The sequence below is a fragment of the Erithacus rubecula genome, assembly GCF_903797595.1.
Source record: "Erithacus rubecula genome assembly, chromosome: 10".
NCBI classification, from domain to species: domain Eukaryota; kingdom Metazoa; phylum Chordata; class Aves; order Passeriformes; family Muscicapidae; genus Erithacus; species Erithacus rubecula.
In genome coordinates, this window is record NC_136662.1 from 22,934,640 (window position 1) to 22,949,930 (window position 15,291).

Here is a 15,291-nt window from a genome sequence, read left to right on the forward strand (position 1 = left end):
TTCTAAGAATCACATGGATTCCTCTTGAGCTATAGGGAACAGTCAGACAAAGTTGAAGCCAGAGGTTTTCCAACCTTGGCAACTTTTGTGCTTCCAGCATTCAGTCCTGGCACCTGAGCTCTGGCAATTGCATGGTTCAGGAAGCTGGTATGGGGAAGGTCTGGAACCTCTCCTTGGCACTTAGATCTGCTTGTTTTTATCATTATCTGATGGATGCTTTATTGCCTATGTGAAGGGATTAGGAAATTAGAAAGTTCCAATTTCTAATGCAGCTCCAAGTTGCAGAGGGCACCAGCTAAAAGGGCCTTTTTCCTGGGGCAGGCTGGACAGAACTTTGTCATCATCCCAGGGCAGAAGGGATCCCTGGGGAAATCAGGAAAGGCACTGCCCTCATCCCACTCACTCCATGGATGGAGAACTTTGTTCTACACCCCTGCTGATTCTGTGCTTCTCTCTTTACTTAATTCATACCTTCTGTGCTTCTGCCTTTACTTAATTCATTAAATGCACCAGTCGTAGCATGAAACATGAAAAATGTATGTGCACACTCTGCAGAATAATGGCACATGTACAGCAGCTGGGTGCACATCTACTTAGCTGCCCACTTCTGAAGAAAGCTGCTTGCTTTGTGCATGCAAATTAGTGTTTTGAATAGTTAGGTGCCTGAATTAGAAAATAATCCACTCATTAAAGTACAGTTATTCACTGACTGCTAAACTTGGCAGCATGGAGTTCCCCATTTGTTATCTCTTCATGACTTTTGGATCCATTTTCTTGGTTCAGAAGATAAACTGAATACTTTCCCTACTGCCACCCTCTGCTCCACCAGGTTCCTGAGCAGGAGCAGCCAATTTCACTCAAACAATATTTTCTTTAAAAATAAAAAGTAAAAATGAAACCATTAATGTCCTGTTATACTTAAAATTTTTAAAATCAAAGCTATTCCTGCACAGGATTCTTTCTGGTTTTCCCTCTGTGAAGGACACAGCATGACACAAAGTTATTAAAACCAGTCTTATAAATTCTTCATGCAAATGAAAGCTTGCTTAAGTTTAGTCTGCAGTCAATTGAATCACTGAGAACACTAAATCTAATATTACATTAAATTCCTACAGTGCTCTAAATTCTACAGCATGTGGTTAAGTCAGGATGGCTCCAAATTGGATCTTCCAGTTCAAACACCTGCTGTACTGGGAAGAAAGAAGAAAAGCTGATAATTTGTGCCTCTAAATTCCTGTTCTCCCCAACCTAAATTTCAGGTTGAAGAAAAAGAAAGGTCTCATTCTTTAAGATGTTAGTCTCTGGAGAAGAGCTGTTATGTGGCTTTTTTTTGGCCCCAAACTATGCAAAAATAGCTTTCAGGTCTAGTGAGTCCTGCCCTTTGCTCTTGAACTTGGTCTTTATCTGACCCAAGTGTTCACTTGCTTCAGGTGCTGTTGCCCAGGCTCTCTGCTTAAGTCACACTGATAAATGCAGTCTCCTCATTAGCAGAGTTTTCTGTAGGTCAGTAACTGGGAGAGCTTGTACTCTCCTTAGCTGTTCAGTCACTTTTAATGCAACTCATGAACAGAGATGCATTAAAATAAACATGCTGATACATTAAGGTCTGACTTTTGCTTATGTTGAGGCTGCTTTACATTTGCTCAGTCCTACAAAGGAAATAACAGATTTATAATAAGCAGGTGTTTTGTCTGCTGGATTTGCATGTACAGACACCTGTGCTGAAGTTTGTGCTATCCAAGCTCTTGTTCTTGAGCCATCAAAAGACTTCTAGGAGTCACAGACCAGACTTTCCCTCTTGCTTCCCTCTGCTTTATGTGGAATTATTGCTACTTTTTTGAGTTTTTCCTTTTCCACCAAAGTCACAGAGTAGCTGCATAAGAAATGTCCATGAACCAGTCTCTGTTCAGATTTGAGCCCAACTCTGGAAAGGCAGGGAATGTTTTTCTCTTTAACAGTGTGCACATACTTGAATAACAGGTTATTCCTTTGCATGTCTTTATTTTTAATTGACACTGAGATGATTGAGGGTTTACATTTTAAATACCACATATAAAGAGGCAAAGCCTGGTTTTCTCCCTAAGGGGTAAAAGGGATTGGTAACTATAAAGAGCTTTTTAAGAAGTATAACCTTTGTGCCTTTTGCCATGGCTTCCTGGACTCAGTTTCACTTTTATTTTTACTTGGAGAACTGGAAGCTGTGACACCACAAATACATGAAAGTGAGGAAAACAAGATCTAAATGCCAAAGCCTGTGAAGTGTTTGGTGGCTGGAGTGGGGAGTGATATTTTTGATGCTCAGTATTTGCACAGCTGCTGCTCAGCAGTGAGAATGTGTAGCAGGCATGACAGGGCTCAGAGAGAGGAGCACTAAGGTCTGTGTAGTGCTGACATTTAATGCTCCTGTGTTTTCAACCACTCCTTTCACAGGAATGTAGGATCCTGAAGAACTTTTCCTCCTTGAGGGCCATCATTTCAGCTCTGCAGTCCAACTCCATCTATCGGCTGAAGACCACCTGGATGTGTGTTTCAAAGTAAGCCTTGCCCTCAGTTCCCAAGGGCCACAGGGCTCAGTGCTCCTTCTTTTCATCTTCTCCTCACTCTTCTGTTCTGTTCCTTCACTGACATGGGTCCTGCCAGAAGAACCTCCCATTCCTGGGAGGCTCAGACCCCTCCTTCCTGTTGAGGAGACAATCTGCCCTTGGGGATGCTGGATTCTGTCCATTTGAGCATATTGAGTCTTCCACAACCTCTCTAGAAAAACTATGGCACTGGCTTTTCTCCCAGCTCATGCTTACCACTCCCAGGTCACCACGGTCTTTGCTTGTTTTCTTCTCTCCCATGAAGTTTAAGGAGATCCAGCTTGCTACAAATCCTCTCAACTCTTCTCCTGGTGCTGATATTTGCATAAAATATATTCCTAAACTACAAAATCCAGTATTGAACCTAGTATTTCTTCCAGAGGAGCAAGTTAATATACTTACTGCCTGCCCTACAGATGCCAGAAGTTGCTGTCTAGAAAAGATGTTGTTCTGCTCATTCAGTCTGGGGAAACCAGATTTCTTTGCCTTTGATCAATTAAAATATCACTCTGCTAGGCAATATCCTTCTGCATTTCCTCTCCATAAAGGTGGAATTTTCCTTCTGCTGCCCCGTGCTTCTGATCAAAATACTGCCTATCTTGTGTTTAAAGTGCTGGGCAAAAAACCACTCCTACACTTAAAAGCTTCTGGCTTTCCAGAATGCATGGAATAGGGCAAAAATCAAGAACTTTGGTTCCCTTTCAGCAGCTTTTCTGTTCCTTTTAATCCCCTGCCCATTCTCAGGCTGCACAGACAATTCAAAGCCCTGCCCAGGGGCTGCTGATGGTGTTTCTTTGCTGTCAGATAAGGCACAACTTTACTGGGAGCCCCAGAACATCCCACCAAGGCTCCCAGGAGATGTGCAGCATCTCACTGGATGCATTTTGAGGCTGTTATCTTTTATAAGTTGAACTGTTAATGATTGATGAAAAAGAAACAGAAACTTGATTGGATTTTAGAGTGCTTGCTAATGATGTAAATGATTTAATCTTCTCCTTGCAGGGACATCCTGCTGATGTATGAAGAGCTGTCTGAGATCTTCTCAGACCATGACAATTATCTGACAAGTAGGGAGCTGCTGATGAAGGTGAGAACCAGTGTGAGTTCAAAACTTGTGATCTCAATGAAATCTGAGGTTTAACCCTTTTTGAAACCAGCTGCCTAAGATCATCTCTTCCTCAAGGACCTTACGTGGTGCTTTAGGGAAGACCAGGCTGTAAAACCTGAAATTTTGCTGGGCTGAGAGTAGATTTCCTTGTTCCTGGAAGAATCAGTAGCTTTAGCCTGGACAGCCACAACCAGCAGGCTTTGGCAGCATGATCTGGGTGGAGAGCAGCTCTTGCAGCCCCTCAGCCCATGAAGTCACTGGAACACTGCCACAGCTTCAGCTGAGGAAGCAATCCAAAATGTTTATCCCACTTGTCCTGTACCTTTCTTAGAACTAGGAAGCAGGGCTGGGAATTCTGAAGGAACAGGCTTCCTACTCTGTGTGTGGCCAGATGGACAACAAAGCAGGCTCTGTGTGGAGCAATTTGACTTGTGCACTCTCCTGGGTGAACCCAAGTAAGCTCAGGAGCCTGAAGGAGGTCAGGAAGAATGGCAGGGAAAGGTTATGTTCTTCAAACACTAAGGAATGTTTGTGGCAGGTTTTTTCCATTTACATAAAAAAGTTCCTATAAGCTTCCTAAATATTTCATTCTTTGGCAGTTCTGTCCAGCCAGTTTGGCATTTGTCCCTCAGCCCTTTGCCTTAGGACCTGAAATGCTGTTTTGCTCAGGAATGGTGGGTGAACACACTCACATGTGTCAGTCAGTTTTGTTTATCATCCTTTTATCAACATCTGTAGGTAAATTTAAAAGCAGGTGAGACCATAGTAAGAGAGAAAATGTGTTTTCAGAACAGCCTGTTTAACTAAGTATTGAAAGACAAAACAACTCAGGCTGAACCCAGACCTTTGGCTCCCTGTAAATCACCCTCTAGCTGCCCTAAGGAGATCTGAAAAACATTTTTGGAAGCAGTGAGAGGAGAAAAATCTCACAGAATAACTAGAACCTCTCCCTTACTTTTCATCTTGGACCATTTGGAGGATTAATACCCACTGAATCCTCAAAGATTTCGTTTTCCTTCACTATAAATAGCCCCTGTAAGGGAAGCCATGTTTGACCTTGCCTGCCCATCCTGCAAATCCAGGTGTTGAGCAAACAAAATGCCACTGAAAACAGATTGGGTGGCACAGAGAGGGAGCAGCATTCTCTCCTCCTGAACATTGATAATGATTTGTGACACATCTATGCCACCACTGGAGGAAACATGCAACTCCAACATCCCCTGTGCATCCAGGGAAATAAAGGTTTGAAGAACTATGGTGAAATATCTCATCCATTCATAGGAAAGCTGGAGTTGTGGGGATGGAAACCTATTCCTTTAATTTCCTGGTTTTGGATTAGTCAGTAAGCCACAGTTGCTGGATCTTGGTGTTGCAGCATAAGAAAAACAACAAAGCATTACATAAGATGGAGATGTTTACTTGTTGCAGGCCTGATCAGGGAATTAACCAGAAATCCTGACGTCAGCAGGGTTGGGATAGAGCATCTGGACACCTGAAGTATGTCTGAGCTTTTCTGATTTAAACTCCCAAGAGTTTTTTGGCAGCACTTAGCTTTGGCCAGAGCCATTCTGCAGAAAAATTCCCTCACAGTTATCTTGTGTGATTTTTGTCCAAAATTCACAGTCAGCATCTGAGTCTCAGGAAATCAACATGTATGTAGACACACATGTGTCTGCACAGCAAGTATTTTTTGCTGGCTTGTCTGATTAAATTACTATTTTGCATACATGTAGTTGCCATTTACCACTTGGATCTTCCATTAATTGCCCTTAATTCTCTTTCACCTCACAGGAAGCTACATCCAAATTTGCAAATCTGGACAGCAGTGAGAAAGAAAATCAGAAAAAGTCACAGAAGCGACTGCAACTTCAAAAAAACAAGGTGTGTTTGGGGGTTTTCCTCCCCTTTTTGAACTGGTAACATGACTAATCCTAATTGCTCAATTCTAGAAGAATCAAAATCTAGAAGGTGTTCATCAGAGTGAGAGGGCAAGAGGGGATTGATGGATATGAACATGTGGTCATCACTTCCAGCTCCCTTCTTTCAGTCCTACAAGGAAGAGTTCCATTATCTACTCTTGTTACACTTCAGAGGGAAACACAATTTCCATGTAGTAAAATATGTGCTGCTGGAGTTCTTGTGATAAAGAAAATCAGCTCTGGCAGAGCAGAAGTCTCATTTACTTTCAAACATGCTGTTGAAGCTACTGGCATACCAGCTTGAAATTTGCACAGGCTTCTACAGAAGATTGCTTTGTAAAATGTGTCTGGGTTCCAGTCTGCTGGTGAAAATGGTTTTTGTCTCAAAGATGGCAAAGATTTAAAAGGACAGGAGGAGAGAAACATGGGATAGGGAGACAAAAGTGCTGAATATGATTTCTGTCTGTGCATTTATTTGACTGGAAAAAAATAGAGAATCCTTCTGGATGGTAGAAACAAGTGTTTCCTTCCTAAGTGTAGGGCCAGCCTGAATCTGCAAGTGCTGGCAGACTAGAAGTTTAAAGTGTCAATAATTAGCATTAAAATGCAATGGATGGCTGGGAAAGATGGTCACTTCTTGGAGAGAAAAAAAATTGTAACTTGATTTGGCTTCACTATCACAAGGTATAGTCACACATCATTAAGTAAAAATCCACAGGGATGAAGCAGAATCTGCTCACACAGGCTGGCCAGGACCAGCCCCAGCTCCTTCTCTTGCAGCAGGTGACAGAGGGACCCTGTACCTGGGCCTCAGTGCTTCTCCCAAAGGCAGGCTTTCCTGGAGAAACCACTGGTGGGAATCAATGGTGGCAATACTATAATACAAAACCACTGGGTGATGCCTGTGAGAGCATCCTGCTCTCATTGGAATTGGATTTAAATCCTAGATTATCTAATGAAAACGATCTAATGAAAGAAAACATAATTATAAGACTGATGCTTAGTTAAGCAGATTACTTTCATTTTCTTACCCAGGAGTGTTCTGGAATTCTGATTGTTGTCATTTTCCAGTTAATTAATGGAGCACTGCTCTGCTCACTTGCAGGGGGTGATGCAGGGCACAGTCCCTTACCTTGGAACCTTCCTGACTGACCTCATCATGCTGGACACGGCCCTTCAGGACTATGTTGAGGTAACTTGGGGCAATTTTTTGGAACCCTAAATTCCCTCCCTGGCTGCCCAACTGAGTTTGCTTGTTTCTGTATCCTCTCCTTCTGCAGCTCTTAAAAAAGGGAAGCAATTTGCAGTGTTATTAACTAAACTTGTGTGAATTTTTGTGCACTTATCTCAAGGTACAAGTCTGGCTCTTCTCTGATCCCTTCTGTTTCCTTCCAACAGGGTGGCCTGATCAATTTTGAGAAGAGACGAAGGGTAGGTTGAATGTTCTGTGATTTTTGGTTTATTGATACCCTCTGGGCAAGGGCATTTGTCTCCAGCTGCTGAATCAGTCCTGGTGGCTAGAGACCTTTGCTTTCCAGAGCACACAGTTAGTAAATATCTTCCTTCTCCTGCAGGAAACTCTTTCTAGGTAAAAGGCTGCAGAGAGCAAACCAGGTTCAGAGGACTGAGAAATAAATGCTGTCAGTTTCTCCTTTCACCTGATCCTTGTTAGTCAGAGATAAGTCATGTCCTGTAGGAGTAAAGGTGCTGGGGTTACTTTGGGCTGAATGAAGTCAGGCCAAATCTCCATCCTGGGGCTTGAAAGCAGACCTGGAGTTGGCTGAGATGGAGCCATTTCCTCCCCTTAACTGCTCAATAACCTGCCCTAAACAATGCAGGGTGATTCTGGCAAAGTCTGTCTACAAGTGCAGTTACAGAAGGGCAGCACTCTGGTCACATGCCTTAAGAGTAGCACTTTGCATTCCTCTAGAGCAAGTGTAAGGGCACATTATGGATGCCAGGGAAAAAAAACAAAACACCTTTATTGTTAGAAAACTGATTCTTGAATAGTTGCTCAATTGAAACTGAACTTCACATCAAGCTAAGTTTGTCCTGAATCCCTTGTCATGTGTTTTTAGAGTAGGAATGAATATAATCTTGTTTTCTAATTAGACTCTCTATTTGATTATTTATTTTCTTAGGAATTTGAAGTCATTGCCCAAATCAAGCTCCTGCAATCTTCATGCAACAGCTATTGCCTGATACCAGACCAAAAATTCATCCAGTGGTTCAGGAGGCAGCGACACTTAACAGAGGAGGAGAGGTAGGTCCTCAGTGCAGCTGGCAAAGCTCTGTTCTCACCCCCACAGTCACCTGGGCAGGTCAGGGACATACCAATACTGGAGAGCACTTTTACAACTATTGTAAGGAGGTGAAAAATCCCCTTGGCCTCAGTAAAATGCAGGCAGAGCAGTGTTCCTCTTTGTGGCACTGCAGCCTTCTGTGAGGCGAGGATAACTGCAGGGTTCTTGGATTTCTTGAATGTTGCTGCTGTGAGATGCACAACTAAATAACATTGTACAAGTAATTAACATTTTCTGCAAATGTTCACCTGCTGGCCTCTGCCCTGCAGTTACAAACTTTCACGTGAGGCTGAGGCAGCTGCTGATACCAACATCCTGTCTCCAAAATCCCAGAAAAGCATGGTGAAGAGGATCAGCACGTGAGTATGGTGGGGCAGAGGGGTTTTGGGGTGGGAATATGGACCTGGATAAGTCAAACAAGCAGTTCTCATTTAATCAGCTGCAGAACCTGGCTGGGGATCCACAACCCTGCATTGCTCTCAAGGGGAAATGCAGCCCTGTGGCTGAAACTGTCTCTTTGTGTTGCTAGAAACAGTCATGAGGATTATTAAAGATAGAAGAGACTAGAATAAAGAATCCTTCTTAGGGTGTCAAAAAAAGGAACCATTTTGGTGCTGGATTTTAATTCAGTACCTATTGTGTAACAGCTTTGCTGAATGCAGCAGGAAAAGAGAGTAAGTGAGGATAAAGTCTGGAATGTTATTAGTCTAAATTGCTACAGACATGCAGAAAGTTCCTTCCAGGATTTTAATATGAAAACTAAGGTTAGCAAAAAGGCATTTGATAGTGGAAACAATCTGCCTTTCAGCTGGAGAAAGGAAAAAAAAAAAAAATCCTGGGGACATGGTCCAATTTGGTGTAAAACCACAAAGATTCAGACAGGAGGTGGGTAGAGGACAGGGCCATGCAAATGGACATTGGAAATGAGCATAAAGCAGAGCTCAAAGACTGAAGTAAAAATATCTGCACTCTGAATGTGTTGTGCAAATGAATACTGCAGAACAGCAGTGAGTGACACCTCTCTAAGCTGTATTAAATCATTAACTGCATGCTGATGCTCCCTGCTCCTCCTCTTGGTGGGTCAGACCAGCTTGTTTCCTTTGACACTCCTTTCAAGTCACTTGACCTGAATTTAGAAATGGGTTTTGGAGAGGGAGCACCTTTAATTTACACTTTATAATCTCCTTATTGTGTACACCTCCAGCCTTCTAGAGAGAACTCAGTGTCTGTGGCGCTGTGGCAGAGGGCAGGAATTGGCAGCAGCGTGAATTTGCCCTTTGAAGCCCTTTTTTCTGTTAAAATGAAACCCTGAAAATGTGAAGAGACCAAAGGGGGGAGTGTTGTTCTAGTGGAGCACGAGCTGGTTGAGCTTGCAGCTGTGGGCACTCTGGGTCAGGAAGGTGTTGTGTTAGTCTGTAACAAAGCCTCAGGACAAACCACAGAGGAAATGAAAATAGCAGACCACTCCAGAGAGGAAAAAAACTCCAGAATGTAAGAGTTCTGAACCAAGGGACAGCTTTGCTCAGCCCAGCTCTCACTTACTGGCTTTTATGCTTTCTTTTTTTTCTGTGCTAGGCTTTTTCTGGGCACTGATGTGTTCACCCCACCCAAAGAACAGCCCCTGAAGAGCTCTCCTGTAGGAGGGAGCTCAGGGGAAAGCACGGATTCAGCCAGTGTTTCGTCGTGTGAGTTTAATCACTCTGAAACTGAGGATGTGTGTGTGACTCCCGTCTCTAGTCCTGAGGACCCTCTGAAAAAGGTACAGCTGAGGCTTCTGCATGCTGCAGGCAGGCTCAAGACACTTGCCCAAGGCTCTTGGTCTTGACTAGAGCATTGGTTTTAGTGAAGTGGAGAGAGAAATGTGTAATAATGGAAGTAATCCAGTCAGAGCTCTTGCACAATGTTCTGTGTTGTTCCTTACAGTGCGTTTGTTCCTGTCAGGAAGCTTTTGAGCAAGGTAGAGGGAGAGAAAGCTGAGCAGGGGAAGGAAGGGGGCAGTTTCAAGGAGAATGGCAGAGAGGGAGGGGTGTGTGTATTTCCAGCTGTGTAAAGGCAGCAGCCTGTGATGCCCTCTGCTCCTTCCCAGCCAGTCCCAGTTCCTGGCTGGCCGCCTGCAGCCTGGTGCTGTACCTTGGATCTGCTGCCACCTCCTGGGCTGCTCTCACTGCGAGGCCAGAGCAACGCCAGCAGGACAGAAATTGTCATTGCATTGCTGTAATCAGTCAAGTGAAGTTCAGTTTTCCTGGAGGCAGGGAATCCCCCTGCCAGCAACCTGGGCAGAGTGGGTGACCGAGGTTTTGTCTGTGCCTGCTGCCTTCTCCCATTCCTCTGGCACAGTGACCCCTTTGTGACAGCACTTTCCTTTCTGTTGTACAGATCTCTGGCTACCCCTTATCCTCCTGCTCTCCTGACTCTTCCATGAGCACACCTTCCTCAGGGGTGTCATCTTCACCCTCGTTCCTGCTGGCCTCCAGCGACGACAAGAGCTCCGTGGGCTCTGACAAGGGCTACGACTCGGACAAGGGCTCTGTCAGCTCCGACAAGGGCTCCAGCTGCAGCAAGGGCTCCGTGCCTGAGGCTGGCTCGGGCTCAGAGAGCAGCTCCATGTCCCCCAGGGAGCTGGGCTCTTTGGCAGGCAGTGCCCCCAGGGCGCTGCCCGTGTACAACCGGCAGAGCGAGGGCTCCTGCATCATCCGCGTCAGCATGGACGGGCTCCACGCCAGCGTCTACAAGAGCATCCTGGTCAGTGCCACAGCCCTGGGCTCACACAGGGCTCATCCCCGGGGTGACTGAGCCTGACACTGTGCTTTCACAGCACCCCTTCACCTGCTGGCTCAGCAAACCTGCCTGCAAAGGGAACATGGTGCCACGCAGAATGTGGAGCCTGGTGGGAATGAGATCTTTGAGAGCAGCTTTAGGGGAGTTTCTAGTCTGGAAATTGAAGTTTATGTTTTATCAAAAAGCTCCAGTTGAAACACTGAAGTTTTGACATAAGATGGTACGTTTTCCCTGGAGCAGCTTTCCCCAGGAGCTGGTTTCTGGAAGCAGGGAGCTGCAGGTGAGGGAGCTGACACACCCTTTAATTCTGCAGCTACTCTCTGTGAGAAGGGAGACTCTCCCTCCTCTCCCCAGACCAGCAGTCCCAGAATTCAGGCATTTCCCTCTCTGCTTATTCCACAGACGTATCTCAGCAGTGCCACTGGTGCTGGACCATGGGTGACCTGGCTTAGCTCAGCTGGGGACCCTCAGGGCCTGCTGGGGGGAAACAAATGCAGGGTAGTTCTTAGCACTTTTAGTTTGCTGAATGGTCTCCCTTCCCCAAATCTAGCAAGTTGTTTCCTGAGGGCCTGATAGATTTGGCTCCTGGTGAGACTGCAGGGGGCTCTGGAGGAGCCCCGTGTCTGCTCCAGATGCACTTCCACAGCCCACAGCAAACCCAGCTTCAAGGCCAGAAGTGCTCAGCACAGGAGCCTGCAGACAGCAGCTGGGGCAGCTGTGGCTGGTGGGAATGAGGTCTCTCCAAGGGAGCAGACACTGGGATTTACTGCTGTCTGTACTAGTGTGGTGGCTGTCAGCTTTAACTAAAAAGCCACCACCTCCAAATTTCATAAATACTAAGTTTAGTGTCTGTCAGCACCTGCCCCTTTGTTACCGACCTGTTTTTTTCAGTTCTCTGACATCTCTTCCAAGAACAATCAGAGTCAGGTTTTCACTAACTGCTACATCATGAGAGTGAATGAGCAGAATCTCTCATTGCACCTTATCTCTGCAGATAACCAACCAAGACAGAATCCCTGATGTCACCCAGAGAGCCTTGCTGAAGCACAACCTCGAGCCTGATGCAGTTGAAGATTATGAGCTGGTGCAGGTCATCTCTGAGGACAAAGGTAGGGAAGCAGAACTCTGCTGCTGCCTGGCAAGTTCTGTTGGATTTCAAAGGAAGAGTAAAACAGGAAGCATTAGAAATGCTGTTGACAGGTCACAGCAGGCATTGAGAACCCCCTGCCTGCTGAGGGGTGGTTTCTGTCAGCACAGCCCCCTTCCCACAGGCAGAGCCAGCTCCTGGCTGCCAGGCTGACTTTGTGTGACAGGATCTTGGGTGGGGGTGATGTTCTGCCTCCCTGGGACCAGGCCCTTGGATCCCACCCATCATCTGCCTTCTCCCAGAGGCTGCCAGGGCCTCTGTGAGGCTGAGCATGCTCTGGGCCTGGCCTCCCCTCCTGCCCTCTCCCTTTCCTGCAGGAAGCTGCTCCCAGTGCTGCTCTGGCAGAACAGGGAGACTGCCCTGCCCACACCACCCTGCTCCTGCTCCTTGTCCCCTCTCAGCTTCTGCTGCTGTGCAGCCCTCCCCACTAATGCTGCTCTGTCCTGTCCTGCAGAGCTGGTGTTCCCCCGTGATGCCAACGTGTTCTATGGCATGAACAGCCACGTGAACTTCGATTTCATCCTGAGGAAGAAGGCAGAGCTGGTGGGCTGAGGTTGCACCTGCACTGCCCTCCTGGCTTACAGGGAAGCTGAATGGAATTCCCTGCTGAAAATGTGCAATTGGAGCAAGGGGCAGCCCTGGTGCAAGGGCTCCAGGCTGCTATGTTTGCCTTCAGGACACCCCATGAGCCAAGTCTGTGAGAAAAGAGTCTCCTTCGTGCCAGTATTATACAGAAGATCGTCTGAACTTATTTTTATAGAACTGAAGCAAGTCTTGAGTATGTCTGCCTGAACCAGCTGAAAACTTTTTGCACTTGTTCTGCGCCAGAGAAGGACCCATTTTGGCTCTTATTTCCAAAGAACTTCAAAATGAATGAACTGCACTTGCCTTTGTATGAACACCATGGATGGGACAAACAGACATTGCTTTGTGTTGGATGGAGGTCTTAATGTCACAACAGGGTGGTTTCCCTTGGACTTGGTTATGCCATGGACCAGAACTGGATGCCTTTTGTATGTACTCCCATGTGATGGATGAATGGATGGACGGACATCCTCCCAATGTGCAATTCCTCTGCTGGAACTGAACTTTGAACCTCTTGAAAAGCCATAAATAAGACGTTGGATTGTAAGCAGCCCTGACTTGAGACACGTGAAATACAGACAGTATTTCTTGTTCTGGTGGTAGCACTGTGCATCCCTGTGCAGATCTAGGAGTTATTATCCAAATAGATAGCTTAGAATTGTTAAGGATCATTAGTTAAAGTAACTTTATCCATGCCTGGGCCTTTTCCCCCAGTTCTGTGGCACTAATTTGCAAAACTGGGCTCAGGTGAGTTTTACACTACATTTGGATTTGTCACTTGTGTTTACAGGTAGGTAAAGCAGACTGACTGTAGGTCTGCTGTACATCCAAGAGTTCTATGGCAGGTCCCACAAGCCTGGTGTAGGTCATAGTCTGAAGAATTTATGAATTCCAGTTGTTTGTTTGTTGAGAGGGTGACAGAGGCGGGGGTTTGTTACTGAGCCTTAACCTTTGCCCAGAGTTAGGGCAAAACTACAAGTTCAGTTTTCTCTGCTTGTGATGTCTGTACAGTGCAGTTCCTTTGTACATAGCATAGCTCCCAATGTATATAGTACTGCTCACTCAGAGGGTGGATGGCAGTGTTAAGCTGAAACATGAATGTTCTGGATTTTAAAATTACACTTTCCAAATGTTTATATATGTTATGTTTTTAACTGCTTACCTGTAATCTTTATATGATAAGTATAAAAATTGTTTTTCATTAATATTTGCCTGGACTCAGTTAATTTCCTTTTATTAGTGCATGTCAGATGTGTAAAAACACCTCACACCACTTCCCTTGCTGTCACTTCCTTCAGCTTCTCCACTTTTACATTTACTGTTACTTCTCAACAGCAAAGCCAAAGCCCTCCCAGTGCATCAGCCATGCACACAGCCTGTGAAAGATACTTTGTGCTATTTCTTGAGGTTTCAGCTTAAAGATTTCTGTAACTGGGTAATTTAGATTGCACACCAGTTTTCTGTCTTCTGAAATCATTCTCTCTCAAGTCAGTGAATGATTTCCGAGTTGGATGATACAAAGTGCTTTTGAGTGTATCCATTTCTCCCTGTTTTCTCAGTCATGGTGTTTTTCCTCCTGCTCTCCCAATCATTACCTTGTTACATTTTTTCCCTGCCTGCACACAATATACCAACATTCAGATAAACAGTTTACACACTACAGCCCCTTCTACCATTTCATAAATCACTTCAGCATGAGGGGAGACTCCTAAAGCTGCCCAAAAGTCTCACACTCAGTCCCTGAGCTACAGCTGCCCTGGCCACTTAAAGGCCTCTCATGTTACACTAAAGGAAGACATAACAAATAGTACCTGAATCTGTTTAAACTACCTCAGGCCACAAAAGCCAACACCAGAACGTCACTCCATTTCCTTCAGGAACAACACAACCCATTGGTGAACTTAGAATTTCACATGCCATAGTGAGAGCACAACAGCACTTTCCCATCCTTAGCCCAAAGCAAAGACCAAGGACAGAACTGGGGGTTCCAAGCAGTCTTGGTGCAATTAATCATTTTTAGCCTGCCTTGTGAAGAAGCTGGTTCACAGCTGGTGCTCCTGCTCAGTTTTGAAGCCCATCAGATGGGTCAAAAAAAATACAAAGTTGTGTCAGGGACACAAGTCACGTGTAAGGCACTGCCAGATTTGGCCCATGATTGTACATAACAAGATAATGAAGAACACTTTATTATTTGATGGGGGGAACCTGACCCTTGGAAGAGAAACAATGGACTGATCAATTGATAGGAAGTTAACCTGTGGAAGAGGAACAATACTCACTGGAGCTGTGGTCAGCATGAGGGGGTATCATAATGACTGTGGCCTTATCTCACACACTGGCCCCATGTGAGATGATGCTGCAACTGGAAAAATTCCACTCAGGGGAGGAGCTGCAAGGTTCTGGGATGGAGGGGATGAGGAGGACAAGATGCTCACCCTTTGATCCAGGGGATTCCCTGAAGGTGCACAGCCTGCCTGAGCACTGTGCTCCATCTCCTGCTCTGCAGCTTTTCACTAATTCAGGGGTCAGTATGTGTTATTTTATTAGTTGTGGTAGCAAATAAATTTGCTTTGAAACTACAATTGTGTTTCAAATTTTTGTGCACAGGCATCCTCCTGAACCCGTAACAAGTACATGGAAAGTACTTTCCACTTCCACATGGAAAGTGGAAAAATACCAGAAAAATACAGAGGTGTTTTAAGTGACTCCTACTTTTCCAAAACACATTTAATTCTGGGAGAGCAAAGCTTGAGCAGCATCAGCCAAGGAACTGAAAAAATAAAGGCAGAGAACAGAACTTGTCACATGGGTAGAACCACTGGTATCACCCAGGTCTTGCCTAGCTCAATAAATGGAGAATTATGGATTG

The 15,291-nt window shown here is 45.3% G+C and overlaps 1 protein-coding gene across 2 annotated transcripts in view; it reads left to right on the top strand.

The window, feature by feature from the left end:
• RGL1 (ral guanine nucleotide dissociation stimulator like 1) overlaps positions 1-13,627 on the top strand; it is a 49,917-nt gene extending 36,290 nt beyond the window's left edge. For both annotated transcript variants that reach the window (XM_079314598.1, XM_079314599.1), the window contains 11 exons: positions 2,431-2,534; positions 3,585-3,669; positions 5,482-5,571; positions 6,715-6,801; positions 7,008-7,040; positions 7,751-7,872; positions 8,182-8,271; positions 9,488-9,671; positions 10,289-10,654; positions 11,685-11,799; positions 12,292-13,627. In XM_079314598.1, coding sequence (XP_079170724.1) covers positions 2,431-2,534; positions 3,585-3,669; positions 5,482-5,571; positions 6,715-6,801; positions 7,008-7,040; positions 7,751-7,872; positions 8,182-8,271; positions 9,488-9,671; positions 10,289-10,654; positions 11,685-11,799; positions 12,292-12,389 — 1,374 coding nt within the window. In that variant the 3' untranslated portion in view covers positions 12,390-13,627. The remainder of the gene's footprint in view (positions 1-2,430; positions 2,535-3,584; positions 3,670-5,481; positions 5,572-6,714; positions 6,802-7,007; positions 7,041-7,750; positions 7,873-8,181; positions 8,272-9,487; positions 9,672-10,288; positions 10,655-11,684; positions 11,800-12,291) is intronic.
• The last annotated feature ends 1,664 nt before the right edge of the window (positions 13,628-15,291 follow it).